Source organism: Hylobates moloch, unplaced genomic scaffold (assembly GCF_009828535.3).
Source record: "Hylobates moloch isolate HMO894 unplaced genomic scaffold, HMol_V3 SCAFFOLD_8, whole genome shotgun sequence".
In the NCBI taxonomy this organism is placed as follows: Eukaryota; Metazoa; Chordata; class Mammalia; order Primates; family Hylobatidae; genus Hylobates; species Hylobates moloch.
Window position 1 is genome coordinate 112,462,179 of NW_026652283.1, and position 16,002 is coordinate 112,478,180.

Genomic DNA, 16,002 nt, shown 5'->3' on the forward strand with positions numbered 1-16,002 from the left:
AGTTGAACTCTGAAAGCTGATGTATTCAAATACAAAGTTTATATATAGTAATCTCTGATGTACTAAAACAATGGAAAATGTAACATACATGTTGGGTTTCATCACTGTGACTAAAATGAAATGAGGACTACATTAACAAAATGGCAAATAGTACAAGGACCTTGTTGAGGTTTAATTATACCTCTGCGAGGTCTGAAAACAGTGCTTGGCTTGTGTTACGTCTCAGTGTATCCCAATAGCTTCTGGAGACAAGTTCCTCAGCATCTGTTTTAAGTACCTGTAGAAGTTTTAAGAAGCACAACTGAAATCTAAAGAATAGTCACAAAGAATGATAATTTATTCACTTTAAATCTAACCAACCTTGAAAAGGAAACACATTAGCTTACCTTTTTTTTTTTTTGTTTGTTTTGTTTTCTGCTGTGCACCACAGTATTGTATTACACTGCTGGTAACTCACATACTTTCAAAGGTGTAATGGTATATAACCACTATTTCTAAGTACAATGTAGCTTTGTCGAAAAGAATCAAATTCTCCAATCTCCTTCTGCCCTTCTACTGAAACGTGTGTAACTTCTAAGAAAGGGTGAAAAAAAATTCTTTTCACACCTTGTGTGAAGTAAATTTGGGAAAAATTTTGGTAACTTTGTAGCAACCTATTAAAAGATAAATCATTGGTGGCTATCATACATCTTGCTAGTGTATCAAAGATTCAAAATAACCTTATCTATACTTTACAGAAACAAAGTTTAAATTCATCCCAAACTTGTCAAAAAGAAATAGACCTGCTTTAAGTCAAAGCACTCAAAAGTACTTGAGATTTGGCAGGTGTTTCTATTGTGAATGGTTAAGTTACTTCTTATTCTTTATTACAAGGACAGGATACTAAATTCTGAGAACAGGGTAGTCTGAAGGAGATATCAGGAAGTGTAGATTAAAAAGTGTGGTCTAATCACTCTAGGAATATGTCAAACTGCAAGCCTAACTTGGATCCCCATAAGCAAGATTAATTAAACCCAGTTTCTGTCAGGATTTATCAGGGAAGATCTCACAGGTTCTCAGGTGGTCTTTTGGTTAATGTGAGATGAAATACTCAAGAGTGACTGGATGAAAACAGAACTTTACTTTCTTTTATTTTGTCTTAATCTTTAAAAGTCCAGTGCTACTAATAAAATTATATGCATCTAGGAATTATTTCAAAGGTCCTCTAAGTTTCAATTCACTATTACTAACTAGAAACACTGCCCACTGACTATATTTTAATAAAAAATAAAATGTTAATAAAGTATTATTTAGCAGGAACCATTTACGTAACACAGACATAAATATTACCATAACTATAAATGTAGCAAATTGACAGAGAATCTGCATCACTCCCTTTATAATGATATAAGCTTTAACTAAGCAGTTATAAACTAAACAGGTAAAACTAGCTAAATATAGAACCAATACAGTTCATTTTCTTTTAAATAGATATGGAATAACCTCAATAAATACTAGCTAGATCAAATGCTTCATCTGAAAATATTATTCACATATTTTGAATGTGGATGCATTTTCAAAGTTCAACTCAGAAGGTTAATATGTGATAAAGAAAGGGATTGTTAAACCCACCAAACTAGAAAATAAGGCTTACTGTGCACTACTGTTAGAAGAGTAGCAGGAATGATTCACTTTGTGAAGCCATGCCTCATCCATACTTCCAAACACTGTCCACCATCACACACAAACACACACACACACACACACACACACACACACACACACATATTTAGAACATATTAAGAACTAAAATTAGTTTAACCAACCATGTATTTTGTGGGCACGAAAAAGAAGTAAATACATTAATTATCGCCAAATGTTGGGGTTAGGATATTTTAAATTTTCTTCTTGCTCTCCCATATTTGAAAATATTCTGAAAATGTGTATTTATCTATTAGGATAATATACAACTTTTCAAATTTAAAAAATCTTATTTAGAACATAACAGTTTTACAAGTGTCCTGCTGCAGAAAGCTTTTTGGTTCATCATTTAGCCTCAGGGATTAAATAACGTTAGGATATACTACTGAATTGCTGTAACTGGATATATTTGTTTTTGTTTTATCTTACATCATCTTTTAAATAATTATAAAGTTTCTGAGGGCAAAAACAATATCCTTAAAGCAACTACTGCTGCAGGAAAAAACAGCTAATAAATCAGTGATATGCCTGGCACACTCACTGATTCCTATATATGTATCTGTTCTGGAGACAGTTTTAAATAATTTGAACGATCAAGTTAAGAGTACATTCTCAGAATATGCTAACTAGTAGGAAGTTTTATCACCACGAAAATATAATACAATAAGGATATTTTACATAAGTTTAAAGTAGCAATGAAAGTCAGACTAGATGTTAATAGCAAGAAATGCAAAGCAAATATAAAACCAGAACATATCTATGCATACAGGCTAAGTAAGGAAAGGCTGACAGAGAAAAATGCCCAGGTGTAACTGGACACTCTGATGGCTGTGAAACAGGCAACTATGATGCTTTGATATGTAAATAGTAGACCAATACGCAAAGACTTCCTGAAGTTTTCTTGGTTATCTTTGTTTGCTATCTGAGCTACTGGTCCCTTTACCAGATGTCATGTAAAATGTGTAGACCTTCATTAAAACAGGTAAAAGAATATACAGATAGGTAGCCCAGAACTTCACAAGTGAAAGGCACAGGCAAAGTGATGTCCTGGATGTAGTGTGCCCTGTAAGTCTGACACATTTTTTGCTTAAGTTCAGAGTCTGTTATTGATAGAACTTCCTTACACTTTGTAGTTTTGGTCAAAAGCGCCCAGGGTCTTTTTGGCTGAGCCAAAGCGGGATCCCATTCAAGGCATTCCATGCCACATATGACTGAAAGGGAGGAAGGTAGCAAGAAAGGAAGGAGACAAAAAAAGGAAGGGAGGAAGGAAAGAAGGAAATAAAGAGGGAAGGAGGAAAGGAGGGAAAAAGGAAGTTAGGAGGAAAGACGACTGATTTAGACATGGTTAATATATCACTGTGGTAAGGAGAATAATGGCTCCCTAACGTTGCCCATGTTCATACAGCCAAATACCCTCTGTGAATAAAGGGTCTAAGAAGGTTCTATTCAGAGATTAAACAAACTAGGGGAAAAATAAAGTAACAGCCCATAGGAACAGATAGTAAACTGTCTTTGCTATTAGTGATATTTAAACACAGACAAATACACACACACACACAAATTAAAACTATATCTTTATAATTCATGTCACTATGACAACCATGGCCCTAAAAACCGTAACAAGAGACTCGTTATTTAAAGTTACATGGGACTGCACCCTAGGTATATCATAGGAAAAAAAGAAAAAGAAAACTGAAAACAATCTCCCAGGAAGAACATATCCTTAATCTAGTCCTTAAAGAATCCGAACAGAGACATTCCAACAATTGTATGCCCACAACACAAAACTGCTAAAGACAAAAGAACATAAGCCACCCTAAGTGAGAACCAGCAAAAACAAACAACAGAACCAGATGTGCAGACTTCCAATACTGAAATGCTTAGATATGGAATACAAAGTAACTCTGACAATTCTGAAAAATATGAAGCTAGATTTGAAAGGATTATTCAGGAAAAACAGACTATCAAAAATTGTTTTTTTCTTAAAAAAACAGCCAAATAAAACTCTTAGAAATTCAACCACTGAAATTTAATATCAGATTATATATCTCTAGTAGAATTAATGAACTGGAAGATAAACATGAAGAATTATGCAGAATGCAGTATGAAAAGATAAAAATACGGCAAACTGTTAAGGAGAAATTAAGAGGCATAGAAGAATGAGTATCTTTTTAATATTTGGTGTGATGAAACAGTAAGTGTGCATACAGCACTACTGCTGCATACTGAAGTACCATGGTTGTCTTAAGAAAGAACACCTGTGTGATGGTTTGTGTTGTAAGCTGAACTAGCCACTTTTTTCATGAGCCACCACTTTTACTTGAAAGAACAACTAATAGACAAACCACAGTTATTCAGATTTCAGTACCTGGTAGACACTTTTTTTTGAAAATGAACCAAGTGAGAGCCTGTCACTTGAAAGTAAACAACTGACAGTATTTATTGCCAAAATAACATATTGCAACAGACTGAATGCAGAACAGCTATGAGAAACCAGCTGTCTTCTAGTAAGCTAGACATTAAAGAGATTTGCAAAAAATGTAAAACAATACCACTCTCCTCACTACATTTTTGAAGTTATTTTTCCTAAATTAAAATGTTTATGTTAACATATGAGTTTCTAAATTATTGTTTTAAAATAGACTAGTATCTTTAAATTCTCAGTTTTAACTTCTAATATGGTAAATATATAATATATAACATACATAAACAAAATATCTTTTGGATCCTCAATAACTCTAGACAATGTAATGGGATCACAGACCACAATGCTTGAAAGCCACTGTTTACAGCAAAAAACAGTGAATTAACTAGGAATACATAACAACACAGATGAAACTGGCAATCATGATGTTGAGCCCAAGAAACAAGAGACAGAAACATTCATATAACATGATGCCAGTTATATAAAATACAAAAAGGGGTGAAACTAAACTACACTGTTTAGGATGCATAAGTAGGAGGTAAAACCACAGAACAAAGCAAGTAAGGGATTTATGTAAAAGTCATGATTGTGTTTATCTTTTGAAGGACATTGAGGGATTATGAGTGGGGACACACATGAAGGGGATTCGTGGTATAGGCAATATTTTACTTCTTGATCGAAATGGTGCTTATAATTTTATCATTATTTTATTGTATATTTACGTTTTAATTATAGGAAATTTCTGAACTAAAATATATTTTAAAAATCAGGGAAAGCTTCATCATCACTACAGGAAAAAACAAAGTGGTATAAAACATTAAAACAGAGGTAGGTAGTATATTTATTCTGACAAGTAAAAGAGATTTTAGGGCAAAAAACATTTCTAGAGATCTAGGGATAGCATCTAATAGAGGATTCAATTCACTAAGACGATATAAATAATCTATAATCTTATACAGGTAACAACAATTCAAAATACATAAAACAAAAATTAAGAAGACTGTAAGTAGAAGTTAACAAATCAATCGTAATGTGTAATTTAACATACTAATTGACAAATCAAGCAGACAAAAACAGTAGTAATGACAGAGAAGATTTAAAACACATAACTAACATGCTTGGTAATATATATCTGTATATGTTACACAACCTTGTACCCCAAATTGGAAAATACACATTCTTTTCAAATATAGATCATTTAAGAATATTGATACTGTTTTTGTCCATAAAAAAGTCTCAATATACATCAAAGAATTGGTATAAAAACTGGTATATTTTCTGTCAGCAATGAAACTAGGAGAATTAAGAATAATCTTTTAAAAAAATCCTCTAATGCATGCCAAAGTCAAATGTACTTGGCTTTTGGCATTATTTATCCTTTTGAATTTTTGTACTTCTTTTCATCACTGTGCAATGATGAAATTAAGAGTTGACCACATGAGAAATATGAAAAGAATCAGGGTTATTTGGAACAGAAAAGGTTATAAGGTAACAGCTGTCTTCATGAATACAAAGGTGTATGCTCAGTTTTACACTGTAGCAGGAAATAATATGAGGGAAAATAGGCAGAATCTACTGTAAAAGTGATTAAATTTTGGAACAGTCCACTACAGGCACCACAGAATCTCTATCTCCATAGTAAAAAGCCAACTGTCACTGCTTTCCCTGAGGAAACTTCTTCCTAAAGGTAGAAACTGGCTCTTATAAATCTCTTAGTTGATATCCAGCTCCGTGATCTATACTCAAATTAGACACTTGAGTTAATTTACAACTCTGGAAACTAGCAGATAATTGCTAGTTAATTCATAACACCATACTAACAGATTTGTATAATACTTGTATCAATGATATTTCATATACATTTTCAGGCTGTTGGAATTTTTTTCTAACTGTAAATGAATTTCCCTTGTTTGCTTGTAGTTTATGAAAATCATAACTCCTTATTGAGCAAATATTTTTCTATTATAGGAAATTTAGTTTATCTAACCAAGTAAACTCATAAGGGAGTTGAAAAATCCTGTAACATTTAAGACTATGTAAAAATCAAGTTACATCACTTTAACGTGTGCATTATACATGAGAAAAAGCTGTCTTCTATAAAATGAAATAAAAAAATATATTACTACAATAAAATGTAAAAATCATAATTTTTTTATTAAACAGGTATAATATAAATAAAATTTGCAATTTAAGTCTGCTTCTCAATATTCTCTTAATGTCTGAGCGACTGCAGTTTGCATATGTAGTTTAAACTAGAGCAATATTAGGATCTATTTTCTTTTAGCAACATTATTCTGAGATGTATCCTTTTTAAAAAATGCATAATCACCCTATAGGAAAATTGCTTATGAGATTAAGGGAAAAATAAAAATTGTCAAAGTTAGAAAAATGGTTCATATAATGATGACATATTACATTAGAAAAATAAATCACAGGTAAGGCACGGTAGCTCACACCTGTAATCCCAGCACTTTGGGAGGCCGAGGTGGGTGGATCATGAGATCAGAAGATCGAGACCATCCTGGCCAACATGGTGAAACCCAGTCTCTACTAAAAATACAAAAATTAGCTGGGCGTGGTGGCACATGCCTGTAATCTCAGCTACTTGGGAGGCTGAGGCAGAAGAATCACTTGAACCAGGGAGTTGGAGGTTGCAGTGAGACGAGATCACGCCACTACACTCCAGCCGGGTGACAGAGTGAAACTCCATCTTAAGAAACAAACAAACAAACAAACAAAAAAACCATAAAGTCCTAACTATTATATGGCATATAACATTATAATCTGTGAGATTTTCATCTTACACATTCCAGAAATTTTTGAAATCATTAACAGAGTAATCCTTTAAAAATGTAAAGGAAATGACAGGCTTTACTTAACGGAAAAGAGTGGTGATTTCTGTAGAAAAAATTTAAAGTATCTTGTAAGTAAACAAAACAATTACTTATATCGATCCTATGGACTTGGCTTGTTTCTCAACCCATTCCAGGTCCATTTTGTATAAGGAGGAAAAACATCTTGGGTTTAGTTTATGGTGATCAGCCTCCAGTAGCTGTTTAAATCTATAACAAGAATTAGTTTTTATAGTTTGGAATTTTGATTAACTATCCAATATAGGAGGCAATACACCTACTTTTAGAATTGTACACTACAACTAGAATGCTTTTAGCAGGATAATATTAAATCAGTGACCCTGAATTCAGGGCTCCTACGGTGGAATTTGCATAAATTGAGGGATCCTTGTAGGAGGCTTAAGGATCCTTGGAGAAATTAAGTGAACTGCACGTTTACATTCAAAAAGGGCCATGGCCTGTTCTTCTTTAGTAGCTGGGCTAACCAAAAGTGCTGACTTTCTCAGGAGAAAAGAAAGAAGAAAGCTCAGCATAAGAAGAAGGGTACAACTGGAAGTTCATCTACAGAAATTCTCAATTTTTTTGACAAGAAAAGTCTGAAAGTCATTATCGTCTTTAGAAATAATATGATAAACTGATATAAACATATCAAGTAGCAGCTTACACCAGATTTTTGTGTAGAGCAGAGGAAATGGCAAGAAACAAAGGCTTTGAAAAAAAATTGTGAGCAAAAGTGAAAATGAAAAAATGTCTATCCATTAAGACACTTCTTTATTAGAATTGAACAAAGACTGTACATAAGATGGATAGATCTGGTTCATAAAATACCTGTGTTCTGCAGGAACATAGCCTGAGAATCTGCTCTCTCTACATAACTCTTCAAATACTGCTAAAAAATATAAAATTTCAATTATTATGTTTTAGTTGTTGTACACTTACCTTTTCCTTATTTTAATCTAAAGTTAAAGATACATAATTATTCTGCATATTTTAGTCTTCGTATAAATCTAGGAATGAAATGTAACATTATAGCTTCATTGCACCTATTGTATTCAATAAATTCCAAAACATTCTATTAGTAAACAGCAGATATAGCTTTATATAAAGAAATAACATTATCAAGTATAACAGGTGAGGGCTATATACATAAAGAACATTTAAAGTATTGTACATACACTATTAGTAGGAGAATGGTATCCATAAAGTTGAAGACGCTGACATAGAGCACAAAGGGCCAAATGAAGTGTCATATTTCAGAATGAACCCAAGTACAGCAAAAGAAAAAAGGAAAAAGACGACAAAATAATCAATTAGGAAGGGCAAATCATTATGCTACATTTTATATAGAACACACGAACAATACAAGTGGGATAAATGTTAAAGATGAGTAGCAAAGTTTTAAAAATCTCAGATAATTAAACAGTAAATGAATTTTTGTTCATTTCAACCATTTCATTATAACCTTCTAACAGAACTACTGCTTTGAGTAAAACACGTTGCCCTGAAGTATGCAGTTTGATTTGGACATGCTTCCGCAATGCTACATGGCATAGGGGGAAATCCAGATGCAGCAGCATGGCAGTGGAAATGGTATGAGAGACCTCTGCTGGAATCCTGCTCTGCTGTGATCAGTGCTGTGACATTAGGCACATGAATCTCTCTAAGACTGTTTTCTCATCTCCAAGCAGGGATAATACTTACCTGGTAGAACTGTCATGAGGACTAAATGGGAGTAACATTAACAATGAGTATAGCATGGAGCTTAGCACATAAGTGTCCCAAGAAATGTTATGTTCATTTCCCTTTTCCCTTCTGAATCACAGTTTTATTTTGGCATATAAATATTTTTAACTTTAGTTTTGATGTAATTTTTATTTAGGTATGTTAAAATTCAGTTTAAAGTAGCTACATGGTTCTACTAACTGAAGAATAAGTTTTACTACTAGCTAACCTTTTTGAGTGTTTATTACATTTCACATGGTCAAGTGGCTATGTGCTTTAACCTCCATACCAATCACATGTGGTCAATACTCCTAATGCCCCCATCGTACAAGTGAAAAAAAACTGAGGAACAGAGAGGTCCAAGGTCACCTAGGTAATGAGTGGCAGGGCTAATACTCAAACCCCAAAAATCTGGCTCCTGAGCCTGTGCTATGCTGTCTCTCTTGTGTAATTCATATATTTTCACAATAAGCTAAATTTTAATTGCCTCAAAACTCAGCCAAAATATTCTAAGAATATGTGGAATCATATTGTCATTTCTATCACCTTGATAACATCACCTTACATTTTAAGTAATCTTTTCCAAGTAAAGTAGTATAACTAAAAAAAGTTTTATAACTAAAATCTTTGATAACTAAAGTAATATAAAATAAAACCTCCCTGGTTCAGATTTGCATTATTTAAATGTGATTAACAATGTTAACACTAATTATCATTATTGCTAAACACAGTAATGACTCTTTGGAGAGCTGTATTGTAAAGTGCTGTTAGTTCCAAAGTTGTACTAAAGATTACTCCTGAATTGTTTTAAGGAAGAGTTCTGATAGCTACATTACGAAAGCAGGATTTTAGAAGCGCTATTTAAGTTATATAAAACGGATACTTCTGAGGTACCTGTGGATATCAAAGACTTTAGCAAGCATTCGTTTATTTATAAACAAATTATATATTATATTACTTAAAAGTTACTTTAATCTGTTCTTTAAAACAAATCTCCTTCCCCATACACTTGAAAGGCAATAGTTCATTAACCCATATAAAATAAAATAATAAAATTTAGGGTATGCTGGTATAATTTAGATTTTATAATTCAGATGGATTTTCCCTAATTAATCTAAGCTAATGAGGTTTTACTCTATCACTATTATAAAATATTTGCATTAAATCAATATTAAATTTCTTATACCTTGGCTGCAGTGATGCTCAGAGCCAAATTTTGTGCTAACACTGTAGGTTTTCTCAGTGTGCATTGTCTGCTATTATTTTTCTCTTTTTTTATCTTCCTTTATTACTTGATGGATGTATTAATAAATGTTAATGATTAGAATAATACTGTATTTTTACTGGAAGATGCGTAAGTCCTCTCTGGAAGTAGTATAAATAAAAAAATAAATAAAACAATTATATTTATATCCATTGAAATACTATCTACTTTATCATTAAAGTATATCAATAGATTCATTAACATTATTCCACCTCCTTAAATAGCATTTTATTAACAACTTGCCTATTCAGTCAATTACAGTTAGAGGTAATGTATCAAAATTAAAATAACTGTTTACTCATTTAGCATATTATTTACAAGGAATAAAATTTAAACTATTCAATTCTCTAGTCTTCTTTGCTAATACTCTAAACAGTTGCAATTATGGGGCTATTCATGTAGGATTTATTAATTACAATTTGAAAATCATGAGACCTGAATTAAGTAGAGAACTACTATTGCCCCTTTTAATACTTGACTAACATTACAATCAATTCTTTGATTTTTTAAGACTGTCTTCCATAAGCTTTGTCAATAGTATACTGAGGGATGTTCAATGACTACTGAGAATTATAGCATGGTCAAATATCCTATAAAGCAGTATGTGCTACACAATCCTGATAATCTGCTTTTATTCAACTAAATACAAACGTATACTTCATAAATATATTGGGATTGAATATGGCACCCATCTGCTATAGATAATCTATGTTAAGAAAAACCTAATACATATTCTTATAAAAATGAGAATAATAAAAATGGAGTTTTAGCTCTCTGAAGTTAGTTATGTGAATTCTATGTAGGACAATTAAACTACTGCACAGGGCCATCAATTTGCAAATGAAACAATGTCGTTTACATGCCAACAAAATTCATTGTATTTCTGGTTATCTAAGTATCAGACAAAGAAATATGTCACAATGGATAAAAGTGAGGTTTTGGAGCTGGCCAGACACAGGTTCAAATCTTTGGCTTTGCCATTTAATAACTATGTAACTTTGGACAAGATACTTAACCTTCCCAATTATCAGTTTCCTCATCTATAATTATGGATAATAAGAGAATTGTTGGGTAGATTAAATCAGAAATGTATGGAAAGCACCTAGTATAGTGTGTGATGGTAAGGTCTTAGTACCTGTTTGTTATTTTTATTATGTGAACCTGGCCTATGGTCAGGCTGAAATACTTCAGATGAAAAGAAAACTGGTTAGGAAGATGGAGGGTAATGTTGCTTAACTCTAACTTCAGAAAAAGATGAAAATATTATATATCCCCGAAGAAGAATCTCTAATATATACATCTAAGAATGCAAGAAAACATATTATCTCCTTGTATTTCTTTCGACAGTCACATTGTTATATTACCACTAAATTCTCTCACATTATAATTAAATCTTTGCAATTCACCTTTAAATTTTTACATGCATAATGATCTGTGTTAATCTATTGTACGATATACCCTTCAAATCTCACAGATAACAATATGGATGAAAATGATTTAATGAATGATTATGGATACAGATGTTTAATATCAATATTTGAAGTAAATATTGATATCAATGCATATAAATACTGAAGCAATTTTTCTACATAAAAACTTTACAAAGTTTTCAAGAAAGGGACAGCTTCAAAGTTACAAACTTACAAACTTTAATTACTGTTTCTTAACATGAATAAAATAATTGTTGCCTAGAAAACCCACCTAAAGCTACTATAAAGTATTCTTACCAGCATTGCACGCTTTTCTTCATCTCCTTTAGTTTCTCTCTTTTCATTTTTTTTCCTGAATATCTCTTGAAGCTGACAAAGAAATCAATCAAGAATCAAATATCCAACAAAAGTTTCTGGGCACCTATCTACTATTCTGGACTAGGCAAATTCCAAAAACAAAGAAAATAGCTTCATCCACCAAGAACATTTAAACTACTATAGATCTATTTTCTGATTTCAGTTTCTTCCCCCAAGAAAATATATCCTTTGGTACTGGTAACCCATAATTAAGTTAAATGTACTTAATGTTACAGTTTTACTTTATCTCTAAAATGCAGACATCCACACAGGCAACCTCCAAAGGGGTGAGTTCCAAAAGTTAATCTTTTACTTTAAGTCAAGGAGATGGAACTTGGCAGTGTGAACATAGAACGTTCTGCAGAAAAACAGGCCCATTCTGAAAGTTCCTAAAATACAGTTGTGCACTATCATAAGAAAGCAACACTAACCTTGGCCATTTTCGGATGGCAGAAACACATCTATATCTACTGTAATCAAACTGAAAACCGCCATCTCCCCATCATTCTGCAAAGCACTGGAATGAAGGCTCCAGCTCCAGTGGCTTGGCTCAGGGACTACACCTGGGCAAGGGCTGCGTGGGTGAGAGTTTAAGCCTTCTGATAAATCCCAGTAATCAGTCTGCTTGTTTCCCTTTGAATGGCTACTAATTAGCTTCTGATGAGGATTTTTATATTTTCTCTTTCCTACTAAGAAAAAGAATGATGTCATAGACTTCCTCTGAGTTTCAGCTTCTGAAGTAAATACGAAGCTCTTTCAGAGGTTTTCTGAGGAATTTTTACAGCTATGTTACAAAGGAAAAGTAGAAAATAAAATGGCTGTTCAGGAGGTAGGGCCATAATTTAAAAAGAACACAAAAAAAGAAAAGAAAATGGCTGTTGATTTCCCTTTCTTTTTACTTGGAGAGTGTAGGTAAAGACAGAGTGTAACATATATGCCAAAAGCAGAGCATGTTACTCTAAGGAATAAATTAATAGTATTTTCTATTTCAGAGAATAAAACAGACTAGGCATTTTGTCACGAAAAGAGATGCAAAATACATGGGTAAAAACAAACAGAAAAATTCTGGAAGCAGGGTGTGCGAAGTTGAGTGAGCAACTGAACTCACTGTCAGACCAGCGCCAGAGCTGGACCCATCAAAGAAACATCAAAAGGTAAATATCTAAGAACTATCAGCCTATGGTCAAAGATAACAGAAAGGAACAGGGAAGTGGGGACAAGACTGGAATACAAGACAGGAGTAAGTGGAAGAGAAAAGAGAAAGAAAAGTCATGAATCCTATATTGAGAAGGAAGAGAAGTTCCGATGGAAGGAGTTGTGCCTAGGTGGATGACATAATGGGGACTGAATATTAACTGGGCATGTATAACCTGAGGACTGCCTGTTATCCACCCAAAAGTAAACACCTGATACATTTCACACTTTTACGGAAGGTAGAAACAACGATAATCATCATCATACACTGAATGTAATTTATATTTGTAAAATGTAAATATTGTTCAAAGTACCTGAGTATATACTTAATTAAGTAAAGGCAAAAGCATAAGTTTTTCACTCTTTTCTCTACACTAGTATTCCCAATAAGGCAAAAACATAAAAATATAAGTAAGCAATATTTAATTATTGATAAAATGCAGCATATAATATACATACCACCAAAAACTCTTTTTTATCCACCATCTCATTGCCATCAGTGTCAAACATGTTGAAAGCTATTCTGAACCCTGCATGTGGCTCTGCCAGAAAAAACAGAGAAGGTATTCACAAAATGGAAAAATGTATTTTAAAGTACAAAATCCATATTAGTTGTAAAGTTACTCATATTCTGTATTGGTTAAAGATAATAAAAAGTGTATAAAAGTATATATATTTCTGCTTTATAATTAGTACCCTTAATAAAAATTGATAATATACTTTAAAAGTACTTCTGTGATACTTGTTGCATAGCACTGAGAGAAAAATTTGAATAGTTTCCTTATTTCTAAAAATAAGCACTTCTCTTTTCTAATCCAAAGTCTGTTAGTTTGTTTAAAAGGAAAATATCAACTCGTCACATTTTAAATATATTCAATATGTTCGGCTACTTAGTGTGGCAGGAAAAAAACATGACACAATGGACTAGTTTCGATTCTTGGGAAAATTATAACTAAAATGGCCTATGAAAATAAATGTTAAGCATAAGAGATCATAGTTTAAACTTCTAGAGGCTTCAAAAACAGAAATATAAAACAAAAGAAGACTGAATATGTAATTATCAATTCCTCCAAAATACAAGGAACACTGCTTTTCTGAAAAAGACTTTCACATATTATGAAGTGCTTCAATTTCATGAACCTTATAATAATGAGGTTCAATCTCTCCTTTTCACTTCTAGAGCATAAAGGAGAAAACTTGGACAGAAGAAAACTTGAAAGTGTCCCTAAAAGAGCAGCTCAGTGGACATGCCTTTCTGAAAACACTGGATCTTTTCTTTTGAGATGACTGCGGGGAGGGGCACAAAGTTGAAAAAGGGACCCCCCACAGATACATTTGCTACCACCTGTTGTGAAATCTTGAACCTGCAAAAGACGCACAGATAGTGTCCTACTTTCTTAACTAGTAACAGCTGTCTCTGAAAATAACAGAAATAGAAGCCAGTCCTTTATGCAAGCTCACTTCTTGCATGTATTTCAGAAATCTAATACAAATTTACACCATCTCTAATAACCAAGTTTTACACTTTAAAAAGATCTTGAAAATACATACAGAAAAGAAGTCCTCCTTACAAGCATTGTTTGGAGGGAAAAATACAGTACAAAGTAAAGAGGGAGACACTTATAGACAGGTAACCAAGATTATGTAGCCCACTTCCTGCCAGCCCTCTTTTCACAGTTTTCTTAGTTGTAATGTAAACAATATCCCATAATTTTTCAATTCCAACTCCTTAGAAGCTTCTGTTGGTGAGTCCTGAACTCCAAAGGAAGTTTCACAGCACCCAAAGATCCTAACCTTTCTGTGCCAAAACACACTATATATGTTTTTTCTGACACTCCTAAATTATACCCTGTCCCATCTCAACAAGTGGCTTTCCCAGCCAACACTTCTTATCCTTGCCTATCACTCCGCTGGTTTAGGTACTTAATTTAACTTCTAATATTGCATGCATCATTGTTTTGGCAAACAAGGTAACTTTTCAACACATCTTTGAGTCACTCTTTTGCTCCCACTCTCATTCTCAGGGTAGTGTCATTGACTGGACTTGCTTCATTACTATGGCTTTGCAGATTGGATCAACCTCAGGTAGCCCTATTACAAAATGTGCAATACTAGTTCTTCAGCACTAACATTTTAATTTCATTTAAAGTCTGAAACTGCCATTGCAAAATTATAATGGAGACCGTGAAAGAGATCTGACTAACCAACTCCATCTTGCTTTAATCTCCAAGCTGTGTTTGTTCATTCAGTTGCTTCTTGTTTAGTTAGGCCAAGCTAACTTTGGGAGGAACTTAGTTTATAGTTTAAAAGAAAGATGATAAGAGCCCTTTCCCATAACAAATCTCCTTCTTGCCTGGGGACTAGATTGCCTTTGTAGGACTAACAAATTAGCCACAAGATTAGAAATTATGGTTTAGGAGTCATGCAGCTGGAGTTACAAGATTCTGACCCTCCCTAAATTGCTCCTGGGGATAACATCACTATTGTAAAACCTAAGACCTATGCTTGAGATATTTTGCAGACCCCACACTTGATGCATCAGCTGGCACTACACAGAGCGATAAACTGGCTCATCTGGTCTTGTGGTCCTCACCCAGGAACTGACTCAGTGCAAGAGAAAAGCTTCGACTCCCTATGATTTCATCTTTGACCTGACCAACCAGCGCTCCTGACTCACCCACCCCCTACCCCAAATTATCCTTAAGAACTCTGATCCCTGAATGTTTGGGAAACTTATTTGAGTAAAAATAAAACTCCAGTCTCCTGTACAGCCAGCTCTGTGTAAATTACTCTTTCTCTGTTGTAATTCCCCTGTCTTGATAAATTGGCTCAGTCCAGGCAGTGAGCAAGGTGACAAGTCCAAGAGAAAAAAAAAAAGATGTTTTTTGAAATACACATATGTGAGTGCATGTACACATTCCTTCTCAAAACTTACTGTAACAGAACTCAATGTTAACATCATTCCTCACTAAGTTACAAAGTTAAGAATAACACAGTGGTGTGAATTTTTTAATCAAAGAAGTACAAGGTATTTTTAGACTTGTTTCTAATGACAGAGTTTTACTGATGTTCTTGTTT

At 33.3% G+C, this 16,002-nt stretch overlaps 1 protein-coding gene across 5 annotated transcripts in view; it reads right to left on the reverse strand.

Moving 5' to 3' along the window:
* MICU3 (mitochondrial calcium uptake family member 3) overlaps positions 1–16,002 on the reverse strand; it is a 93,240-nt gene that overhangs the window by 23,641 nt on the left and 53,597 nt on the right. For 2 of the 5 annotated variants that reach the window (XM_032162410.2, XM_058441951.1), the window contains exons 6-9: positions 13,384–13,466; positions 11,671–11,742; positions 8,133–8,171; positions 182–277 (exon numbers count right to left, since the gene is read on the reverse strand). In XM_032162410.2, the coding sequence (XP_032018301.1) occupies positions 182–277; positions 8,133–8,171; positions 11,671–11,742; positions 13,384–13,466 (290 nt within the window). The remainder of the gene's footprint in view (positions 1–181; positions 278–8,132; positions 8,172–11,670; positions 11,743–13,383; positions 13,467–16,002) is intronic. The other 3 variants (XM_032162412.2, XM_058441950.1, XM_032162411.2) reach the window with 2 other exon arrangements.